The 24,588-nt window shown below is 34.3% G+C and overlaps 1 protein-coding gene across 1 annotated transcript in view; it reads left to right on the forward strand.

The window, feature by feature from the left end:
* LOC136032475 (thioredoxin domain-containing protein 15-like) overlaps positions 1–24,588 on the forward strand; it is a 48,653-nt gene that overhangs the window by 22,218 nt on the left and 1,847 nt on the right. Inside the window, exons 4-5 of the mRNA XM_065712788.1 lie at positions 170–372; positions 15,763–15,893. Coding sequence (XP_065568860.1) covers positions 170–372; positions 15,763–15,893 — 334 coding nt within the window. The remainder of the gene's footprint in view (positions 1–169; positions 373–15,762; positions 15,894–24,588) is intronic.

Genomic DNA, 24,588 nt, shown 5'->3' on the forward strand with positions numbered 1-24,588 from the left:
TGCCCTAGATTGTCCTCTCCTTACTTGCCAAATTGACAAGCAGCTTAACTGTGTTGGTATCTAATTCATGTATAATTTGAAGAGCTGTACGATTGAAAAGAACTAAAATAACCATCAAGGTAAATATCTTTTTTGCTTTACTTCCTGTTCAATTTGAATATATTTCTAGATCGTTGATGGTGCTCAATTGAACTCTTTTTTGGTCCATAATCCAAATATTACTAACAGAACTAGTGTTGCCCCTTGTGTTCTGGTGTATTTCTACGCTCCTTGGTGTCATCACAGCGCTAGAGCTGCACCATTTATGAATGCCCTTCCCAGAGCCTTTCCAAGTATTCCAATGTTGGCTACAAACTCAATGAAGTATCATAGGTAGGTTTTCATGTATAACTTCTAAGTTGTTTAAAAAATAAAACAAGAACAAAACTGGTTTATTTATCGTTGTTGACGTCATACTTAACATGTTGACCTGGGAAACACTCTGGACCTACGTCAGTTGTATATGTGTGCAGATCTATTTATATTATCAAATTTGGTCTGTGCTGCCTCGTGATTTTTGTTTTGGTTTCCGGACTGCTAATAGGCTTTTTTTCAATACATTTTTCATATGCTGTTTACACGTGGTTGAACAATTGTATTAACCAGGTGGGAGTTTCGACGCTAAAGTGTTTTTCTCTTGTTCAGACGTCAATAAAAAGCTTTTAAAAAAATACCAAATTGAGTAAAAATTATTGTTTACATGCTAAGTTAGCTATAAGTAGAAGAAATAACCTTTAGTACTTCTTTAGTATCTCTTTCCTTTATCAGTACCTGTTGGGGGATATAATGAATCCTTTGAGTAAGCAAAATGTATGTAATTCATCTTTCTAAGTATAAAGATAAAATTTGTTGGGGGATATGACATTTTCCTTTGAGTAAGGAAAATGTATGTAATTCATCTTTCTAAGTATAAAGATAAAATGGGTGTATCGTTTTATCTTCTGTCACACTCGGGTTTACGTGGGGACCAGAGGGGTAGCAAGAGTTTGTTCGAAAAACATTCTTTTTTTCTTTTTCTTTTTTGAAGAAGCGTAAATTTTTGGAAGCAAGGCCTCCTCCTTGATTGACACGCCTGTATACAAATGCGCATTGAAAATATATGCAGATTTTCAATCCGTGTTACCAAAAGTTCTCCTTCCCATGTACCCCCAATTTTACAGGAAAAATATTAAAGAGTTATTGTACAAAACTTTGATCGATCAAATATATTGAATTAAGTTTTCAAATTTTTTCCTAAAATTTAAGTTGCAATTCAACTGTTTAGTTTTGAAGCAGAAAAATTAAAAAAGCTTTGCAAGTATTCGTACAATCACCCCATAATGGGACGACGTCAATTGAAAAACGAAATTTCTCCCAAAAAATTCAGGAAAGTGAAGATTCATATCAAGATTTAAAACGAGTACAAAAAAAGTCGTAAAATGAATTTAACTTAAAGTGAACAGGACCTCTGTTAATAAATAAATTGATCTAAAACGAGCAGAAATTTAAAAGAATAATCACATCAAGCTTAAAAATAACGGATGCTGCAACTGATGAATAGATGAAACGTAAAATGAACAAAAATGATTATGAATAATCAAGTCAAACTTAACCAAACAGGAATCACCCTTTCAAGTGTGGGATTACCCCCACCTTAACCCTATGAAAGCCATTCGGTCTTTGCTTGAAACAAAATCTGTAGTTTCTCCTAATATCGTTTCTAGTTCCTTTTAGCTGAACCTTATCATTATCATATTTAAAATAGAAAATTGTTTAAATTTCCTAGAATTAGAAGTCGTTGTATTTTAAAATGATCTAGCTCATGTCTGATATTTACTAAATTTTTAGCCATGCTTTCTTCCTTTTTAAGGAAGAAATATGATAAATATCTACGCATATGATGGGCCCACCTCCTTCTAATACCTCGCTCTTTACACTAAAGTACATTTAGTAATTTCAACTATTTATTCTTCGGCCTTTGTGAATCAGGGGTCTTTCTTAAAAAATTAGGACAAAATTTAAGTTTTTGTTTAAAGAGCGAGGTATTAACGAGGGGACAAACTACCTCATATACGTAATAAAAAAATACGAATATAGAATTTCGTTATGTAAGTTAATTCGTAAGTTATGTATGTTTTGTACTAACAAAAACGTTCGTAAACAAATTAAAAGTTCTAGTTGTCTTTTCAAGTGACCAAAAGATTGGAGTTTAACTGGGCCTGCTCTCCTACCCCTTTTTTCTTAAAATCGTCCGACCAAAACTAAGAGAAAGCCATTTAGCCCAAAAAAAATTAATATACAAACTTGCTTTAATTATTCTTGTGCAGAGAGCGAAATCAAAGTGTGCATTAATTAAAAAATGTTCAGAAATTATATAAAAGAACAAGTTTTTTTTAACTGAAAATAAGGAGCGACATTAAAATTTAAAACGAACAAAAATTACTCCGTATATGAAAGGGGCTGTTTCCTCCTCAACGCCCCGGTCTTTACGCTAAAGTTTGACTCTTTCTCTCAACTGTACTTCTTAAAACAGTAAAAAACTTTAGCGTAGCTGTTCCCTCCTCAACGCCCCGCTCTTTACGCTAATGTTTGACTCTTTATCTCAACTCTACTTTATTAAGCAGTAAAAAACTTAAGCGTAAAGAGCGGGGCGTTGAGGACGGAACAGCCCCTTTCATATACTGAGTAATTTCTGTACGTTTTAAGTTTTAATGTCGCTCCTTACTTTCAGTTAAACAAGCTTGTTTTTTCTTATTTAATTCGCCAAAAGAGTCTTGTTGAAATTGTAAAATTAAATTGAAAATCGTGAATTATACTATTCTGAGGAATAGTTTTTGTTGCTTTCTGGTAGTCTTAAATAGTATCGTCGTTTTCATATTTTGTCGTTAACTGTTTTGACAAACCCTCTGTTTGAAAGAGAAGTCGTTTTCAAGAAAGAACAGATGAGATTCACGCATTTTAGACGGTTTGAGGGGAGGGGGTAGTCCCACTCTTAATTGTGACAGACTTTGTTTATAAACCTCAAATGTAGGTAGAACGGAGTAAATATAGTTTTTTTCGTTTTATTTGGCTGCTAGTACAAGTTAAGCTATATACTTTTAGCATTATTTGCAAATAGTTTTTGACGGTTTTGTTGAATTGGGCTTTGTTTTTCGTAAATTAATACATTCAGTTTCCTTCAGACTTTATCAGAAATTACAGTCCCATCTTGAAAAGGGAGGAATTACTATTTTTAATGGATGGGGGGAGGCTAATAAAATATATATCACATAGAAAGCTGTTTTTGGAATACCTAGGCGAATCCAAAAGTATAATCCGGATTTAAGTTTTTTTATCTTTTGTCGTAGGCAGGGACGGTAGATTTGGGCTTATGTCCCCTCCCCTCTGAAATATAGAAATGGTCTCGATTTTTTCTCTATTCAAAACTTATTTTTCTTTCTTCTCCCTTTTCGAATTTCCGTATAGCTTTCTCATTTTCAGCCTTTTTTGTCTTTCTTAATCTCCCTCCCTCCGCGATAAATTTCTTTTTACATTTATGACGGCAGTCTCTTTTTGTGGCTTTCCACTATTATTTTTTTTTTTTGTTTGGAAAAAAGAAAAGTCTATTTCCTGTTGTTGACATAATACTGACAAAGGAATTCGGAAAAAAACTAACTTGGAAAACAATCTAAACCTGTGTAAAAACTGTACTCATGAGGATCTATTTATGTCAGAAAATACAGTTTGTGTTTTCTCGTGATTATTTTTTAGTTTCTTTCTTCCTTTTTTCATTTTAATTATATACTGAAGTAGGTGATGGGTACCAATGTATATATACTTATTGACGACATGACTGCCTGTCCATGGATTATTCTTTATGGTTGATTGTGTGTGGCTATGCTGTTTGACCTATGTGATTGTATGGATGAGTAGGGTTAAGGCCTCATTCAAGTGCTGGTCTATATTAATCACTAATTTAGGAAAACAGTCTTCCTTTTCTCCTTCTGTCTCTTTTTTTTTTTTTTTTTTTTTTTTTTTGTGCTGTAGCATTGGTGATTTCTCTTTTCATGATATATATATATATATATATATATATATATATATATATATATATATATATATATATATATATATATATATATACATATATATATATATATATTTATATATATATATATATATACTGTTTGATTTCATTGACCTTGGTGAAGTAAGTTCACTCTTTAGAGAAGTTAACTCCCCGTCGCTAAATTAGCAATTAAAACAGTCGTTCACTTATACTATTACAATTACGAAAAAGTTCTATCTACGAGACCGTTAGACAGAACGGGGGACTCCTATCTACGGGCATTGTAGAATAAAGTCACCGACTACCACAACGTATATACGATGGGTTGATCTAAAGACCTCTGTAGCAGCTCATCATTACCAGTTGATAATTTTCCTCTTCACTTGCATATTTAGTACACTTAAGAAGAAAGTGTATTCAAGGTGTATGGTGGAATATATGTGTACTCTTTTCTTAGTGCATGTTTTGAATTTCTAACAGCGACATTTCATCATACGCCTATATCCAAATGATGCTCAGATGCGTTTACAATCATTTATTGATAAGCTCAAAAGAATAATGCTAGTGGAAAGTTTTTTTTTTCTTTTAAATTGAGTCTGCGGTGCTTTGTGATTGGTTTCGGTAATTTCAAACTAAATCTAAAAAAAGGTGTTTTTTATGAAATTAAAAAGTGACAATAAACCTTAAAATGAAAAGAAATTACCATATGTATAATCTGTACTCAACAGGGATATAATTTTGCGAAAACCTAAGTAGGCCAGAGCCAAGGCCGTGTCAATGATTTTGTTCAGGAGGAGGGTGAAAATAAAACGCATGCAAAATTTGTTTGTAGGCATTTTGTTAAGTATTTCGATTCGGGCAAGAATTTTGGGGGAAGGGTTCAAACCCCCATCCCCTATGGATACGGCCTTGGCCAGAGCAAGTGATATTTAAATATTCTCCTTTTTAATTGACAGCCCCTTTTTACTGTTTTATTGTCATTGTCTTACATCAGCTATATTTATGGCTATTGACATAATTACTGACGCAAGGCTAGCAAAGAAATTGACCTGAAAAACACTCAGATATTTTTGAAGCAATTGACTCGTGTGGTTCTATTTATATCCTCGGAATTGGTCTGCGTTGCCTCGTGATTGTTTTGGTCTCCAAGCTGCTAATAATTTTCCCAAATACAAAAATAAGATCCAAAAGTCAACATTATGTAATATAACTTGTATTTCTAGTGTGCGTTTCATTGCTTAGAGCCATTTGTAGATAACTAAAAAATAAATGCTTTATGAATAGCTCGATTAGCCGTTGAATGACTCATGGCCAAATTGTTTAACTTCGTACCAAAAAAAAAATGTCAAAAAGGATACTTTGACACTAAATGTATGCTTAAAACTAAGAAAGAATGTACAGTGGTCTTGTGTACATTATGTATGTGATCTTCTCGGTGAATATCCCGTGTTTTGCCACAAGATCAGAAAAGAAAATCAAAACTATGTTTTCCTGATTGAAAGATATACATTTAAATCATGGACATATATTTTTTCGTGTTTTCTATAGTTTTGTTGCAAAAATAAAACATTGTGTCGAAAAAAATGGTTCTGTCCTTTTTGGGTATTTATTTCCAATGATTCCAATTTATTTCCTTATTTCCAATGAGTATTTTAAAAAAAAATAGAAAATTAAGAGTCTCTCAGGTTCTTTGACCTTCAAATATGGAAAATGGAGTTAATTGTTCTGGTCTGCGAACAGCTCAGATAATATATTTTGCTTATTAAATTAGATAAAAGTTGACCATTTGGCTTATAATACTTATTAATTGATTTCATCCATCAGTTTCTTTTGGAAGATAAAATGAAGCCCTTAAAGTCTGTGTTCCCTCATGAACAAGCAGTTTTATGACAAGCTTGTAGCTGTACATTCCACAAAAAAAGACAGAATACTTGCGTCATAGAAAGGAAATTGTCCTTTTTTCGCCAATTTTTCAGCCGATTTTAAACGTATTTTCAATTTTAAACCACTTAGTTCAAATTTGAAAATGCAATTCGGCGGATGGATAAAATTGAATCTCAGCTAGGAAATAATACCAAAATTGTCTCTTTTCGTTGATACATGAAAGCCGTAGGAGAACAGAATAATGAAATATTAAAAATTGTACACCGAACATTAACCTTGGCTTTGAGAAAAAACTATTCTTCATTTTTCAAGAAGAAAAGTTTGATGAAAAACGAAAGTGAAGCTCCATTTTTAATGGAGGGAGTTCCATAGAAAAACTACGTTTCATCTTTTATGAAAACGAAGACACATGTCGCCTTCCGTAAAAGACTTCCAGCACGTGCGAGTGCAGGAAATAATTAAGGGGAGGGGGTGGTAATTTCGAAGTGTTATGAAAGAAGCAACTTATGAACAATGTGATAAATTTAGGAAACTCAAGCAAAAATAACAAGAAATTGGATAATAATTAGTCACTGAAGACCCTTGATATTACGCATTCTGTGTTTTATTTTTATGCCTTTTCGGTTTCATTATTTATCGTGTAAGATAGTCAAACATTTAATAATCATCATTAGCTTAAAAATCAGGGCTCTGAAAACCAGGACCCCCCCCCCGTCTCTCAAAATTGATGGACCTGCCGATAACACCTCATAAGCAAAATTATGGAAATGATTCACCTTCTAAATTAGATTTATTACTTAATTTAATGTACTTAAACAAAAAATGAACTTGAAAATCTGAATAGCTGATCTGTTTTAGCAAAAAAGTTAACAGAATATATTATTTAAACTTGACGGCATGTACTTCTTAAAATTTTTGCTTTGATTTATACTATTCTGAATTTGCCGAGCCGGGAAAGTCTTCCTTCTCCCTTTCCTGCTTTAATTTGTCATTCTTATTCAATTTTTGTTTTTTTCTTCTTTCTTGTATTTTAGTTGTGTCTTTTAGTGGATCGTAAATTTATTTTGATAAAAGGAAGCCTTTGATTCGACCTTAGCTCTCTATATTGTTGTTTGTCTATGTTGTGTGTTGAATGGAATTTTCTATTAATTGACATATTTCGTTCACTTGTTTTAAATTAATAAAATATTGATTAAAAACAGAAATAAGACCATTGGAATTACCTTGACCGAAAACAATATGCACGAAACTTAAAATCCCTTGACTTGGACAACAAGTATTGTCCCTTGCCTTGAATAACAAGGAAAATTACTTTTTTGAATGGGAGTCACTATCGACCGTCCTTTTCTCCGCGGCTAGCGGGGCACTGGAACATCATAGAGAGCTATTTAGGGTCTTATTTTAAAATAAATTGCAATATCTAGTGTCTTTTGTAATTAGCAAAACGTAACATTGAAAATAATTTATTTCACAATAAACTGCATCTTCGTATATAGGATTATGAATGACGTTATAATCGTAGGTTAAAAATTACGCTATGTATATATAGCGTAAAAATTACGCTATATATATATATATATATATATATATATATATATATATATATATATATATATATATATATATATATATATATATATATATATATATATATATATATATATATATTATTGCACAAAGGAGTTACACACCCTGCGTGCCAGTCCACGTACACCCTACACACCAGGCCATTGTACAGACATAGACATACAAAAACTGCACAAAGACCGGTACAAAGACATAGACTACGTAGACAAAGATCCCCTGAACGTTCCAACTTAAAAACCATAGCCGTTCCTGAGCTCAATGTGGATGCTCCCTTTTCACAATCTGGATGCACCTAGTGTCTTTGGATTTAGTAAAACATCTCCCTCAACATTCCCTGAAAGTTTCAACTGAATACCGTTAGCCGTTCCTGTGATATTGTAGATATGCTCTTCTGACAACCTGGATGCAGTTATTGCCTTTTGATTTAGTTAAGCGTAGCCTTTGAATTCTCCGAAAGTCTCCGTTTAACACCATTTGCAATTCCTGAGACATTGCAGATACATCCTTATGCCAGCATTGTCTCTTACCCAAATTAAATAAAAAAAACTAGTTTTTTAAACTGAAAGTAAGGAGCGATATCAAAACTTAAAACGGACAGAAATTACTCCGTATATGAAATGGGTTGTCTCCTCCGCAATCCCTTGCTCTTTACGCTAAAGTTTTTAATTGTTTTAAAAAGTAGAATTGTGACAAAGAATCAAACTTTAGCGTAAAGAGCAAGGGATTGCGGAGGGGACAACCCATTTCATATACGGAGTAATTTCTGTCCGTTTTAAGTTTTAATATCGCTCCTTACTTTCAGTTTAAAAAACTAGTTTTTTTATTTAATTTCTGAACGTTTTTGAATTAATGCATTTTTGATTTTGGCTCTCCGCACATTAATTAGTAAAATGAATTTGCATATTAATTTTTTTTTTTTGGCTAAACGGCTTTCTCTTAGTTTTGATCAGACGATTTTGAGAAATAAGGGGTGGAGAAGGAGGCCTAGTTGCCCTCCAATTTTTCGGTTCAAACAGTTCGTGGTAACGAACTGTAGTAAGGAGCGACCCGGCTCAATAGTAACCAAAACTCTAAAAAATAGAATTTTGATGCCAATACATACATCAAAAGAATCGCATTTTAATGCTGATTTTAAATATATAAGTTTCATCAAGTTTAGTCTTACCCATCAAAAGTTACGAGCCTGAGAAAATTTGCGTTATTTTAGAAAATAGGGGGAAACGCCCCCTAGAAGTCATAGAATCTTAACGAAAATAACATCATCAGATTCAGCGTATTAGAGAACCCTACTGTAGAAGTTTCAAGCTCCTATCTACAAAAATGTGGAATTTTGTATTTTTTGCCAGAAGGCAGATCACGGATGCGTGTTTATTTGTTTTTTTGTTTTGTTTTTTTTTTCTTTTTCCCAGGGGTGATCGTATCGAACCAGTTGTCCTAGAATGTTGCAAGAGGGCTCATTTTAACGGAAATGAAAAGTTCTAGTGCCCTTTTTAAGTGACCAAAAAAATTGGAGGGCACCTAGGCCCCCTCCGAAGCTAATTATTTTACCAAAGTCAACAAATCAAAATTCTGAGATAGCCATTTTATTCAGCGTAGTCGAAAAACCTTATAACTATGTCTTTGGGGACGACTTACTCCCCCACAGTCCCCGTGGGAGGGGCAACAAGTTACAAACTTTGACCAGTGCTTACATATAGTAATGGTTATTGGGAAGTGTACAGGCGTTTTCAGGAGGATTTTTCTGGTTGGGGGAGGGGTTGAGAAGAGGGGGATATGCTGGGGGAACTTTCCATCGATAGTTTGTCATGGCGGAAGAAAATCTCCATGAAGGGAGCGCAGGATTTACTAGCATTATTTAAAAAAAAAATGAAAAAATAAATATGAAAAAGTTCTTTCAGCTGGAAGTAAGGAGCAGCATTAAAACTTAAAACAAACAGAAATTATTACCCATTTGAGGGGCTCACCTCCTCCTAATACCTCGCTCTTTACGCTAAAGTATTTTTAGTAATTTCAACTATTTTTTCTACAGCTTTTGTGATTCTGGGGTCATTCTTAATGAATTGGGACACAATTTAAGCTTTAATGTAAAGAGCGAGGATCTGACAAGGGGGGAACCCCCTCATATATGTAATAAAAATATGAGAATACAAAAGTTCTTTACTTAAGCTAATTTATAAGTTACGTAAATCTTTTACTAATAAAAATATTCGTAAAAAATCAGAAATTCTAGTTGCCTTTTTAATTAACCAAAAAACCGGAGGGTAACTAGGCTTCCTCCCCCGCTCTTTTTTTCTCAAAATCATTCGATCAAAATTATGAGAAAGCCATTTAGCCAAAAAAAAAAATATGCAAATTTTGTTTTAATTATTCCTCTGCGGAGAGCCAAAATCAAAACATGCATTGATTCAAAAACGTCCAGAAATTAAATAAAAAAAACAAGTTTTTTTTTAACTGAAAGTAAGGAGCGACATTAAAACTTAAAACGACCAGAAATTACTTCGTATATGAAAGAGGCTGCTTCCTCATCAACGCCCCGCTCTTTACGCTAAAGTTTTTTACTGTTTTAAAAAGAAGAATTGAGAGAAAGAGTCAAACTTTAGCGTAAAGAGCGAGGCGTTGATGAGGAAGCAGCCTCTTTCATATACGAAGTAATTTCTGGTTGTTTTAAGTTTTAATGTCGCTCCTTACTTTCAGTTAAAAAAACTTGTTTTTTTTTTATTTAATACTTAAAAAGGCAACTAGAACTTTTAATTTTTAACGAAAGTTTTTATTAGTAAAAAATATACGTAACTTAAGAATTAACTTACGTAACAAACTTTTATGCTCTTATGTTTTTTATTATGTATATGAGGAGGTTTGTCCCCTCGTTAATACCTCGCCTTTTACACTAAATCTTAAGTTTTGTCCCAATTCTTTAAGAATGACCCCTGAATCAAAAAGGCCGTGGAATAAGTTGTTGAAATTACTAAAAACACTTATCATAAAGAGCAAGGTATTTATCTCCTCCTAAATACTTCGCTCTTTATGCTAAAGAATTTTTAGAACCCCTCATATGCGTAATAATCTCTGTTAGTTTTAAGTTTTAATGCTACTCTTTACTTTCAGTTGAAAAACTTCTTTGTGTTTATATTTTCATTGTTTTTTTGTTTTTTTTATAGTAATGCTAGAAAATCCCGCGCCCTTTTCATTGAATTTCTCTTCCCCCATGACATGTTCCTCCAAGAGAAGATCCTCTCACATAGCCTCCTCCCCTCAACCCCACCCCAAACCAAGAAAATCCCCCTGAAAACGTCTGTACACTTCCCAATAACCATTACTGTATGTAAACACTGGACAAAGTTTGTAACTTGCAGCCCCTCCCCCACGGACTGTGGGGGAGTGAGTCATTCCAGAGACATAGTTAATATGGTTTTCGACTATGCGGAACAAAATGGCTATCTCAAAATTTGGATCCGTTGACCTTGGGAAAAAAATGAGCGTGGGAGGGGGCCTAGGTGCCCTCAAGTTTTTTTGGTCACTTAAAAAGGGCACTAGAACTTTTCATTTCTGTTAGAATGAGCCCTCTTGCGAGATTCTATGACCACTTGGTCGATACGATGACCCCTGGGGGAAAAAAACAACAAAAAAACAAATAAACACGCACCTGTGATCTGTCTTCTGGCAAAAAATACGAAATTCCACATTTTTGTAGATAGTAGCTTGAAATTTTTTCTTTAGGGTTCTCTTATACGCTGAACACAATGGTGTGATTTTCGTTAAGATTCTATGACTTTTAGGGGGTGTTTCCCCCTATTTTCCAAAATAAGGCAAATTTTCTCAGGCTCGTAACTTTTGATGACAAAGATTAAATTTGATGAAACTTATATATCTAGAATCAGCATAAAAATTCGATTCTTTTGATGTAGCTTTTAGCATCAAAATTCCGTTTTTTAGAGTTTCGTTTACTATTGAGCCGGGTCGCTCCTTACTACAGTTCGTTACCACGAACTGTTTGACTATCTGTCTTGGCTTTTTATCCAATTAGCCATGGCTTGATGGCAACTTGGTTTTTAATTCAAAAATCAACTGATGGATCGATTGATGGATGATAGACTATCTGTCAACAAGTGAAAACGACATCATTTTATACAACCCTGAAAAGGCTTATGCCAGCTTTGCCTCTTGCCCAGACTATTTGTCTTGGCTTTTTCTCCAATTAGTCATGGCTTGATGGCAGCTTTATTTTAATTCAAAAATCATCGGACTTGGTCTCGACCTCGTATTAATTTAGTTCAACCTTCCCCCCAAGATTCCCTGAAATTCTCAAATTAATAACCTTAGCCAGCCCCTATATTTGGTAATTAAGTCATTTTGACAGCCTGGATGTGCGTAAACTACTTTTTAGTTCAATAGGAGTAGGAGTAGTAGTAATAGTAGTAGTAGTAGCAGTAACACAGTCACAGTCAAATTAGCAGTAGTAATAGTTGTAGTTGTAAGAAGTCGTATTGGCATTCGCAACTAGTCACAGTCGTAAGAATTCGCAGTTGCAAGTAGCCGAAGTTTCAAGCATTCGCAAGAAATCGCAAACAGTTGGAGTTGCAAATAGCCGTAGTTGGAAGCAGTCTTAGTTGCTGTCGTAAGTAATCGCAGTCCCAGTCACGAGTAGTCGCAGTCACAAGGAGTCACATACGGAGTAGTAGTAGTAAGACTAGTAGCTTTGAAAGTGTTAAGTAAATATCCCAAGCCATTCCTAAGATATTTCAGATGCATCCTTTTGATAATTGGGATGCAGTTAGTGTCTTTTGATTTTGTCCCTCAATGTTCCGTTGGGTTCCACCTTAACAGCCTTAACCATGCTGGAACATGCCTCGAAAGTGTAAACTTAATTCTCTCGGCCGTTCCTATGATATTGCTGATGCGCCCTTTTGACAACCAGCATGCGTATTGTGTGTTTTGATTTTGTTCACGATCTCCTTAAAATATTTCCTGAAAGTTTCATCGTACTTACAAAACTTACAGCACTTGCCGAGATGCTGTAGAGGGTCATACCATACCATACCTGAAGGCATAGTTATTTTAACCTTTAGACCAGTTGGTCCCAAAATACGGGTCGCGATCTCGTCCCCCCCCCCAGTGGGCTGTGAGCGAATAATGAGTGGGTCGCAGTCGCGAGGATTAATATTGGTAATGATCAGATTCCGCAGTGGCGAATCGTGGAACTTAATTGTCCTAATTGAAATGAAAAAAAAAATACAAGCGTTTCCAATACGAATGATAGACTGTTAAAATAAGAAACCTGGCTTAAATAATTTTTTGATTGCTTACATAACTAGACCTGCGAGTTTTTTTTTACAAAGTTATTTCAATGGGAAAGATGTATTTGTGTCCGATTTTTCTTCATTACAGTTTCAATATCAACTTTACCTTTAGTTACTTTTAATTGCAGTGAGTTTGATATATCCAATATATTTCTGTATTTAGTTTTAATGTAAACCGTAGCCAAGAATCAGGCCTCACACATATATGAGCTAGTAGAGAGAATGAAGACTTTCATAGCTTCATCAAACAGGCAAGGACAGTTATCCGCGAATGAAAGCCAGAATTTCGATAACTTTTTACGACTAAAACTATTTTTCAGTAATGTATCAAACAGTTCGTGGTAACAAACTGTAGTAAGGAGCGACCCTGCTCAATAGTAACCGAAACACTAAAAAATAGAATTTTGATACCAATAGTTACATCAAAAGAATCGCATTTTAATGCTGATTTTAAATATATAAGTTTCATCAAGATTAGCCTTACCCATAACCAAAAGTTACGGGCCTGAGAAAATTTACCTCATTTAGAAAACAGGGAGAAACACCCTTTAAAAGTCATACAATCTTAACGAAGATCACACCATCAGATTCAGCGTATCAGAGAACCCTATTGTAGAAGTTTCAAGCTCCTATCTGCAAAAATGTGGAATTTCGCATTTTTTTTTTTGCCAGAAGACAGATCACGGATGCGTGTTTATTTGTTTTTTTGTTTATTTGTTTTTTCTTCCCAGGGGTGATCGTATCGGCTTAGTGGTCCTAGAATATCGTGATAGGGCTCATTCTAACGAAAATTAAAAGCTCTAGTGCCCTTTTTAAGTGACCAAAAATTGGAGGGCACCTAGGCCCCCTCCCAAGCCCATTTTTCCCTAAAGTCACCAGATCGAAATTCTGATATAGCCATTTTATTCACCATAGTCGAAAATCCTAATAACTATGTCTTTAGAGACGACTTACTCCTCCACAGTCCCCGTGGGAGGGGCTGCAAGTTACAAACTTTGACCTGTGTTTACATATAGTAATGGCTATTGGGAAGTGCACAGACGTTTTCAGGGGACGTTTTTCGTGTTAAGGGGGGAAGAAGTTGGTGGGGGGTTACGTGGGAGGATCTTTCCATGGAGGAATTTGTCGTGGGGAAAGAGAATTTCAATGAAGGGGACGCAGGACCTTCTAGCATTATTAAAAAAAAATAAAAAATAAGTATGAAAAGTCTTTTCAACTGAAAGTAAGGAGCATCATTAAAACTTAAATTGAACAGAAATTATTACGCATATGAGGGCTCTTTACGCATTTGATATTATTACGTAATATCAAGCTCTTTACGCTAAAGTATTTTTAGTAATTTCAATTATTTATTCTTCGGCCTTTGTGATTCAGGGGCCAATCTTGAGGAATTGGGACAAAATTTAAGCTTTAGTGTAAAGAGCGAGGTATGGAAGAGGGGTGAACCCCCTCATATACGCAATAGAAACATATGAATATGGAAGTTCATTACGTAAGTTAATTCGTAAGTTACGCATATTTTTTACTAATGAAAACGTTCTTAAGAAATTAAAAGTTTTAGTTGCTTTTTTAAGCAATCAAAAAATTGGAGAGCAACTAGGCCTACTCCTTCGCTCCTTTTTTTCCTCAAAATCCTCCGATTAAAACTATGAGAAAGCCATTTAGCCAAAAAAAAAATCAATATGCAAATTTCGTTTTAATTACTTGTGTGCAGAGAGCCAAGATCAAAACATGCATTAATTCAATAAAGTTCTGAAATTAAATAAAACAAAACAAGTTTTTTAACTAAAAGTAAGGAGCGACATTAAAACTTAAAACGAACAGAAATTACTCTGTATATGAAAAGGGCTTTTACTCCTCAACGCCCCGCTCTTTACGCTAAATTTTTTACTATTGTGAAAAGTAGAGTTAAGAAAAAGAATCAAACTTTAGCGTAAAGAGCGGGGTGTTGAGGAGGAAAAGCCCTTTTCATATACGGAGTAATTTCTGTTCGTTTTAAGTTTTAATGTCTCTCCTTACTTTTAGTTAAAAAAAACTTGTTTTGTTTATTTAATCTTCTGATAAATTAATGAGTTTTTCACTTGCCTTTGTTGACATTCTAGTTGGAAAGTCGTCTTGATATGGGTTACAAATCCAACTCAACGAGTCAAAATTTTTCATCTCTTACCCCAAAATAGTTGTCTTTTTTTTGTATCACGGCTACCCATTTATTCACTCTTTTTTGTTTTAAATTGGCAGGATTGTAAGGGTGTTGTTTTAATATAATTTAGAATTTCGCAGTTGTATAAATACATTTTTGAAATCATCGAGTAACCTAATGCTTTGGAAACACAGACTGTTATAGAACTTCCGTAACGACACTGTATTTTTCCCGCACTTAGCTCAGTGTGTATACAAAAAAGTTCTTCCGCTATAAAGTTTTTTCTTTTATATGGAAATCAATTGTATTGAAAATTACCTCAGCAGTTCGACGACTTTTTGGCTTGTGGAACAACCTAACCATGCACGTCGTTCTGTCATATATAACGCACAAAAACAAGCAGTTGAGATAGATCTTGCATCTCGGTAGACCCATCTAGTTGCACTCCTCCCCTTTTCCTATTTATGCTGTAAACTAAAAGAATATGGCCGTATAAATACTATAAAATAAAGCTTTTTGTTGGATGAGAGGCCAGTCAACTTTGGAAACCACTGCTTTAGACTAATAAATTTCAAAACTTTGATCAGTTTTTTGGAGGGGGGGTTAACGCCAATCCCTTCCATATGAAGTACTCCCAACCCATAAAATTATTGCTTTTCGGTTATTCGCTTTGTGTAATAAAAATTATCTTTTCTTGGTCCATAACGTCAGTTGCATCTTATTATCTCCTTTAAGACTAGAACTAAGAATACAGTAGAAACTTCGGCTGATTTTTTTTTTCTATTCAGTGTGAATACCCAGTATGGAGTTATGGGAGTACCAACACTTATGTTATTCCATAACGGCCGGGCTGTTTCAAGATTTAATGGATCTGAATACAATCTTGACAGTTTTTCAAGCTTCATGACAAGAAGTACTGGTAAGTTTATTTTTTTCATTTATGTTTTACTCGTACTATTGAAGCTTGAAGAGTTAGTAAATTCCCTTTTCACTGTCCTAAGGTCTTGGAAAAGTATTGCAATGACTTTAAAGTTAATTCAATCTTTGTTGCTTAGGAATATGTTGCTTTGTTATGTTGCTTAAAAATAGCAGAATGTTAGTTATGTTGCTTAGAAATGACAACTTTTTAGAGAAATTGATCGAAATGTATTCTAAACTTTATGTTACTGGGATCTGCTTGTTCATGGTAAAGGACACTTAATTAACTTGTTGTACCCTCTGAAGCATTGAAAGGAGCACAATCCGTCTACTTTGATAGAAAGGCTCAACAGAGTTCAACTTGGAAGGAGCATAATAAGCTGATTCTTTTTATTCAGCTATTGATAGCAAAATTTGCTTCTAGAGTTTTGGTTGGTATTGAGCCGCGTCGCTCCTTACTTAAAGTTTGTTACCACGAACTGCTTTTGGCATACATTTCCCCAATCAAAGGAGCTATCGAACCTCGTTCCTGAAAGAGCAAAGCCTGTAAGGGCAGCTCGTCAAGACACAGCCCGGCAGGAATACGTTGATCAGTGACAACCCTTCAAGAATTCCTAAAAATAAGCCATGCCTGACGATCTATCTCATCTATAATTGCCTACCAACAGACGTATTACCTGAAAATCTCTTGATTGAAACATTCTAGCAAAGGTGCAAAAAATAAATCAAAGGTAAAAAAAACTAAAATGAAGAGTTACTGGGACTAGCAATATATTATCACTGTTGATGGAGCCGCGGAGATTGTAATGAGGAAAAAAGTCATCCTAATTTTTTTTGGAAGGCTATAAACTTCAAAATTTTTTGAGAACCTAATGTCATATTCACTCTCATATCGAATTCATATCATATCATATTCACTTCAAATTGATTGACCCAATCATTTCAGTCGGCTTCGTTTAGAGGAATACACCTTATTCGGACAAAAAAAAATGTGACATGGCGTTTGAACTGCTTTTAGCCAGTCTTCTTTACAGTCCATTTAAATAAAAAGGAAGTATATGCATTATGCATAAAAAAATATAGGATCCGTATCCTAATTTAGAAATCTGATTTCTGTTGTCAGTTTCTATTCAGTCATACACCTCTCAGAATAGACGACCGTTTGGCCAAGTTTCCGCTTGGCTTAATATTTGTTCGGCTAAGTGTCCGTTCCATTAAATATTTTTAACTGACTATTATCCGGTTAGCTTCGTTTCTGTCAGCCAATTGTCTAAAAGCCAATATATAAGGGTAAAACCAATAAAAAGAAACTAGAGATACCGTCTATTTTGAAATTTAGCACTGGAAAGTCCAGTAAAATAACCAGTTATCTCCCAACATTGAACAAGTTTAAAAAAAAGATGTGTATGCAAAATTAGGGTGTCTTGTTTATCTTGAAAATGTCTGTTTTACAATATATACTTATATAAAAAATAACAATAATTAGGTGATGTTTGTCGTTTTTTTGGACACTTATTGGTCTTTTGGTGAGTTTCAGGGACGTTTAATTTTTTTTTTTTTTTTGGGGGGGGAGTGTCTCCCTTATGGAGGCGTCAGGGGATAAGTCCTGAATTTTGACTGGCTGTTCCTCCTCACCATATATATTCGTATTTCAATCCTACTGGGAAAATGAAAAGGAACCTCCCCAAAAGGCTGTTTTTAATCCGGTCTAAAGTTAAAACATTAACACAGTAAAAACAACATAGGTTACATATTGATAACGTAAGCCAGTGTAGAACCTAAGAAAGGCTAAACACCTAATATTAACACCTAAAACACATAACACGTAAAACAAACACATAAACTAACCAAACATAAAACTAAAACACCTAATAGGGAATGTTTAATACCAATTGTTGGGGAGCTAAAAAAAACTGAATAAGAATAAGATTTTACTTAACCGAAACTTTGAAAAGAACATAACCCTGCGAGACTGACATCTGTCACCACCTTCATGGGTGCTGTGGTAACAACTTCAGAATTTTAACTGAAAACCGCTGATTATCTTCAAATGTTTAAATCTTACATGAAAAATGAATATTTTTTTTATTCTAAAGTTGTTTCCAATCGATCAATCAGATGATAAACATGTAAGTTACTAGTAGGTTTGACCTGTTAAAAACCCCCAGACAAGCTTAAGAATAAGTTCTAGATGCTTAATTAAACTATAGGGCACGATTTTGACAGGACAGTTAACTACTTGCATGTTGCTCAACCGTTCATAATGATGATATTAGTAACCGTTATTAACGGTTGATAAACGGTTAATTTGAAGAGGCTGAAGCGCTACTTCAAGATATGGCCAAAGACATGTGGTATCAAAAGCTTCACTTTCTTAGACATCCTACAAGCAAAAACCTCTCAATATTCAGAAAACCCAATAAGCCACTAGTAAAAAGATAGTACCAATTGATTGAGCATAATGATTTTAGGGGGTGGGGCACAAATCTTAAGGTGAAAAAAATTCTAAGTTTAGTTACTGAAAGCTGCAGTTTTGTATCATCGCAGCCAGAAGTCTGACTTCCGTTTTTTTGGTGTTCTTTTCGTTGTTTTCAGTATTGAACACTATTCATTTTCTGGCTTCAACTAACTCAATCACACTTCTAAATTTTATTTTTCTGAAATAAAGACCGTTACATACTATATAATAGGCTCAGGTTTTGTTCCTGCTAAAAGCTGTTAACCAATTTATAAAAAAAATGAGAGAAACTTAGCACGAAAGTGGAACATCCGGGGAAACTTGAATTATAATGCAATTTCTAGGAATCATTAGATCTGTTAGAAAACCTGTTTCGTCTTTGCTTCTTGACTCTATTTTGTTGTTTAAATTGCAATTGTAGACTTAAACCTATATGCTGTTGTTGCTATGAACTTCTTTCCTAGGGGACAATATCAGAGAAAATACGAGTTGAAGTTTTAAATGACTTGACATCCTACGTGAAGTGCAAAACGATATTTATTTCGGTGATTCCTTTTTTCTTTCTTCTGTTAATTACAGACAAGTAAAGAATCTCAAAAGAAAAACAGGAACAAGTGGGGAGGTTAATTTTCCATGGAGGGGAGCTGAATTTCTTGGCATTATTATTTTAAAAACCGACCAGAAATTAATTTTTTCTTAAGCAAGTTTTTTTCAACTGGAAATAAGGAGCAGCATTAAAACTTAAAACGACCAGAAACTATTGCTTATTTGAGTTGTTTGCCTCCTCTTCAATACCGCGTTCTTTACGCTACAGTGTTTTTTTAGAACTTTTAAAAAAGCTCATTGTTCTAATTATTATCTAATTCAATATTCAAATGATCCTTATATCATGACTATCTACCTTAGTTCTGCCTGCTTCTGCACTAGGATAAATGGACGAATGATGAACTATCTATCAACAAGTGAAATTGTATTATTTATATACAATTCTGAAACACTCTCATATAGGCTATGTATTAATTTCTGTTCGTTTTAAGTTCTAATGATGATTCTTAGTTTCAGTCGAAAAAACTTGTTTTTTTTATATCATTTCTGAACATTTTTGAATCATTTCATTTCTGAACGTTTTGAATTAAACTTGTTTTTCTATTTAATCAAACAGTTCGTGGTAACGTGGTAAGGAGCGACCCGGCTCAATAGTAAACGAAACCCTAAAAAATGGAATTTTGATACTAAAAGATACATCGGAAGAATAGGATTTTTATGCTGATTTTAAATATATAAGTTTCATCAAATCTATTCTTTGTCATCAAAAGTTAAGAGCCTGAGAAAATTTGCCTCATTTTGGAAAATAGGGGGAAACACCCCCTAAAAGTCATAGAATTATGACTTTTATTTTATTATTAATTAATTTTTTTATTATTTTTATTATTTATTTTTTTATTTTTTATTTTTTATTATTAATTATGAACTTAGCGAAAATCACACCAGCGCATTCAGCGTATCAGAGAACCCTGTTACACAAGTTTCAAGCTCCTATCTACAAAAATGTGGAACTTCGTATTTTTTTGCCAGAAGACCAATCACGGGTGCGTGTTTATTTGTTTTTTTGGTTTTTTTTTCCCAGGGGTCATCGTATCGACCAAGTGGTCCTATAATATCGCAAGAGGGCTTATTCTAACGGAAATGAAAAGTTCTAGTACCCTTTTTAAGTGACCAAAAAAATGGAGGGCAGCTATGCCTCCTCCCACGCTCATTTTTCCCAAAGTCAATGGATCAAAATTTTGAGATAGCCATTTTGTTCCGCAGAGTCGAAAACCATAAGAACTATGTCTTTGGGAATGACTTACTCCCCCACAGTCCCGGGGGGAGGGGCTGCAAGTTACAAACTTTGACCAGTTTTTACATACAGTAATGGTTATTGGGAAGTGTACAGACGTATTCAGGGTGATTTTTTGGTTGGGGGGGGTTGAGGGGAGCGGGCTATGTGGGAGGATCATTCCTTGGATGAATATGTCAAAGGGGAAGAGAAATTCAATGAAGGGATTGTAGGATTATCTAGCATTATTATAAAAAAAAAATAATGACAAAATAGAACATGAAAAAGTGTTTTCAACTGAAAGTAAAGAGCAGCATTACAACTTAAAACGAACAGAGATTATTACGCATATGAGGGGTTCTTCTCCTCCTAAATACCTCGCTCTTTATGCTAAAGTATTTTTAGTAATTTGAACTATGTATTCTACGGCCTTTCTGATTCAGGGGTCATTCTTAAAGAATTGGGACAAAATTTAAGCTTTAGCGTACAGAGCGAGGTATTAATAAGGGGACAAAGCCCCTCATATACATAATAAAAATATAAGAATATAGAAGTTCGTTACGTAGGTTAATTCTTAAGTTACGTATATTTTTTACTAATAAAAACCTTCGTTAAAAATTAAAAGTTCTAGGGGCCTTTTTAAGTAACCGAAAAATTGGAGGGTAACTAGGCCTCCTCCCCCACCCCTCTTTTCTCAAAATCGTCTGATCAAAACTAAGAGAAAGCCATTTAAACAAAAAAAGAATTAATATGTAAATTACATTTTAATAATTTATGTGCGGAGAGCCAAAATCTAACATGCATTAATTCAAAAACGTTCAGAAATTAAATAATAAAAAAACCAAGTTTTTTTAGCTGAAAGTAAGGAGCGACATTAAAACTTAAATCGAACAGAAATTACTACGTGTATGAAATCGGCTGTTCCCTTCTCAACGCCCCGCTCTTTACGCTAAAGTTTGACTCTTTCTCTCAATTTTACTTTTTTAAACAGTAAAAAACTTTAGCGTAAAGAGTGGGGCGTTGAGAAGGGAACAGCCTCTTTCATACACGTAGTAATTTCTGTTCGTTTTAAGTAGGATTACTTTAGTAATGTGATATCCACTTATTAGCTTGTTGTATGCAATTAGTCTAGCGTTTTGATCTAAGGGGTTCAAAGGATACTACTAACAGCTTACCGCATCCCTAAGCCCTCTGAGGCCAACGCAGCTACGCACACTCCTCTTCCATCCTAACATATTCAAAGCCTCCCTCTTTGCAGTCTTCTAGTGCAAATGATGTGTCATGTACTAGGCTTTAATGTCCTCGATGGATATCACTCCTAAATTGGGAATAGAGTTGAATGCAAGGTACGGGTATCCCGTGTATGAACAGCGGCACTTTGCAGGTGCCGCTGTTCATACATCTTGATCTTACGCCTTGCCACGGTTGTCCAGAGGATCCTCCCACGATGCTGTTCGGCGTCACCATGCAATTTAACCTATTGCAAAGGAGCCGTAATAAAAATGTTCATTCTTTAAAAAGCACCTCTACTAACAACGCTTCGTAGCACAAATCCACCTGAAACCAATACAGCTCAAAGCCGTGTCAGCTTCTTGAATATATTTTTCTAAAGGGTCGCCACTCCTCGAGAGAAAATACCTTGGACAGGCACGGCTAAAGCCCTCTCCTCAGGGTTGTCGTTCAATTTAAATCTCTATAAGTTTAAACAAAACCTTTTTAATAAGGATATCATGGTACATCAGCCCATGAGCAGGCTTGAAATCACCACAGTTTATTTTTATCTACATAAAACAAGGGAAATCCATCAACATTAACAATGAGAATTGTAAAAACGGTAACAACAATAAGAATAAAACAAGTGTTACAAGTGAATAAATAATTGGATGGTGATTTTAATGATGATAATAATAGGAATAGTAATGATAGTGATGGCAGTCCTCGAACCGACGATATTAATGATGTGTATAATGTGAATAAAAAAAAATTGCGAAAAGGAATGGGTAATGGATGATAATGTTTGTGGCACAAGTATCTTAAGATTAACGCTTAATACGAGTAGCCTGCATGGAAATCTGTTCTTGAACTAACCCAAAACTCGGCTACGCTAGTTTAAAGGGTATTATGTTGAGTCGAGTATAGGGATATTTTCTTCCTATAGAATCGACAGTACCAATTTCTAGCTTTTTTTGGAAGGGGACAAAGAAGATATATTCTAACACATGTAGAAAAAAGTTTTTATAAATATGAGAACCGAAAACCTTAACGAGAATGGTTTAAACCAGTTTTCTAAGAGGCTGGTGGTGGTTCTGACCTCTCTTGCGCGCCAGGCAAAATCTTGACTAGCGCCCCCTTTCCCTGTCTCCCACGAAATTTGCAGGTCAAATTTTAACATACTTTTCATTTCTTAACAAATATTTCCAGTTTATTAATCAATTAATAATTTAATAATTAATAATTCTTTAACTATTTTTATTTTTTTAATTAGTTAATTATTATTGTTTCATTCTCTTTGATTTTCGATTTATTTTTACTAAAAAAATTGATTATTTCCATATATTAACTTTCACCCTCTACTTTATTTTAATAAGAATAAAATTCCAAAAATTACAAAACGAATATAATCGTTAGATTATCTTTTTGAAATCTTTTGCCTCTAAAATTTATGCGCATGGGACAAGTACCCCCTCTGTGCTTCCTCTAAAACCACCTCTGTAAGAGGCCGGTCCGTAAATATGAGTTACACAAAACGTGTCGGATAAAGTGATCTGAATTACCGTTGGTTAACTGCACGTCAAGCAGATAAATTGGGTGTCTTACTGAAATGAGAAATATTCTTTTTTTTTTATAACTGGTCAGGGTCTGGTTATGCTCATCATGTCTTTATTTGGCAAATGGATTTATTTTGTTTACTTGTTTGACTCCTTTTCATCTCTGGAAAAACTAAGTAAATTAGAAAAAAAAAAAAAAACATTCAAAAGATTTATGATACGCTACAATTACAAACCGTACCGTAAGATTTTAAAAATTCAGTGGTGGAAACCATGGATAAGATTGCTGAAGATCTGGAAGATGCAGTCAGACGGTATAATAGTAAAATATTGTATTGGCATGTTAGAAAATTGAGAGAAAATAGTCAATCTGGACTTTTCCGAGTTCGAAATAGGAACGGGGTCACAATAGGGATAAGGAAAGAGTTAAAGAGTAATTCAGAATGTGCTAAATCTTGATAAAGTTACAAAACTGATATAGAAAAGAATGAAAGAGTTGTTGACGTTGTGGAAGGGAATAAAGGCATTAGCTTGGTTTCTCTAGGATACAAATCATTTAGTATGATAACACTTTTTAAGCTGAAAGATTATGTAGATACATTTTTAAGGAAAGAACGGTGTGTTTTTAGAAAAAGAAGAAGTGCCGTCGACCAAACTCTCTTAGATTAATAATTGAGAAGTTCCTGAGTCGACAGACCCCTTTGGTCCTCAGTAAGAATATGGGTAAGCGTTTGGTTCAGGCGATAGAAGTGCTTTAGCGAAGGCGCTATCCTTACATGCTATCCTTGTATTGTATCAGATAATTACATTAAAGGGGTTAGTGCTATATACGAATATTAAATTTGAAAAAGTAAGATTTTTTCAAATGAAAGTAAGGAGCAACATCAAAACTTAAAACGAACAGAAATTATTATGTATACGAAGGGAGTTGTCCCCTCTTCAATACCTTGCTCTTTACGCTAAAATTCGACTTTTTGTCCCAATTCTTTGAAAGCGACTCCCGAAACTCAAGGGTCGTTTAATTAGAATAAGAATCTTTTTTAAAATTTCTAAAAAGAACGTTTTAGCGTAAAGAGTGAGGTATTGAGGAGAGGGCAAACTCTTCTTATACGTAATAATTACTGTCCGTTTTAAGTTTTGGTTGCTCCTTGCTTTCAATTAAAAAAAACCCTGTTTTGGTTCAACTTCTGATCGTTTTTAGATAATGCTGGGAAATCCGGCTCCCTCTCCATGGAAAATTTCTTCCTCCTACAGAAAATCCCTCTCTGTAATACTACCGATGACGGTCGCTGTATATGTGATAGAAATATCTGTACTTTTGTACCTGTTTTTTTTTTTTTTTTTTTTCACTGTCTAAATAAATGGACTTACCCCTTTGAAAACTTATTTGTTAGATTGGGATAGAGGAGGAGCATGCGTAGCTGGGCTGGCCTCAGGTAGCTTGGTACCGTAATGAGATGTTAGTAGTAGTAGTACTCAAAATACAGAATGTACACTTTTTATTGTGCCTTAGATTCTAAAATTAAAGACAAATGAGGTTTTCTCAAGGAAGCTTTCTGATTGTTGCTAAGCTCCTACTTTTTTTAAAAGCTAAAATGAAATGGTTTCAACGAAATAATCTTTTATTTGTTTTGAATTTTCATGATTCCGT

This window comes from Artemia franciscana, chromosome 10, assembly GCF_032884065.1.
Source record: "Artemia franciscana chromosome 10, ASM3288406v1, whole genome shotgun sequence".
NCBI lineage: Eukaryota > Metazoa > Arthropoda > Branchiopoda > Anostraca > Artemiidae > Artemia > Artemia franciscana.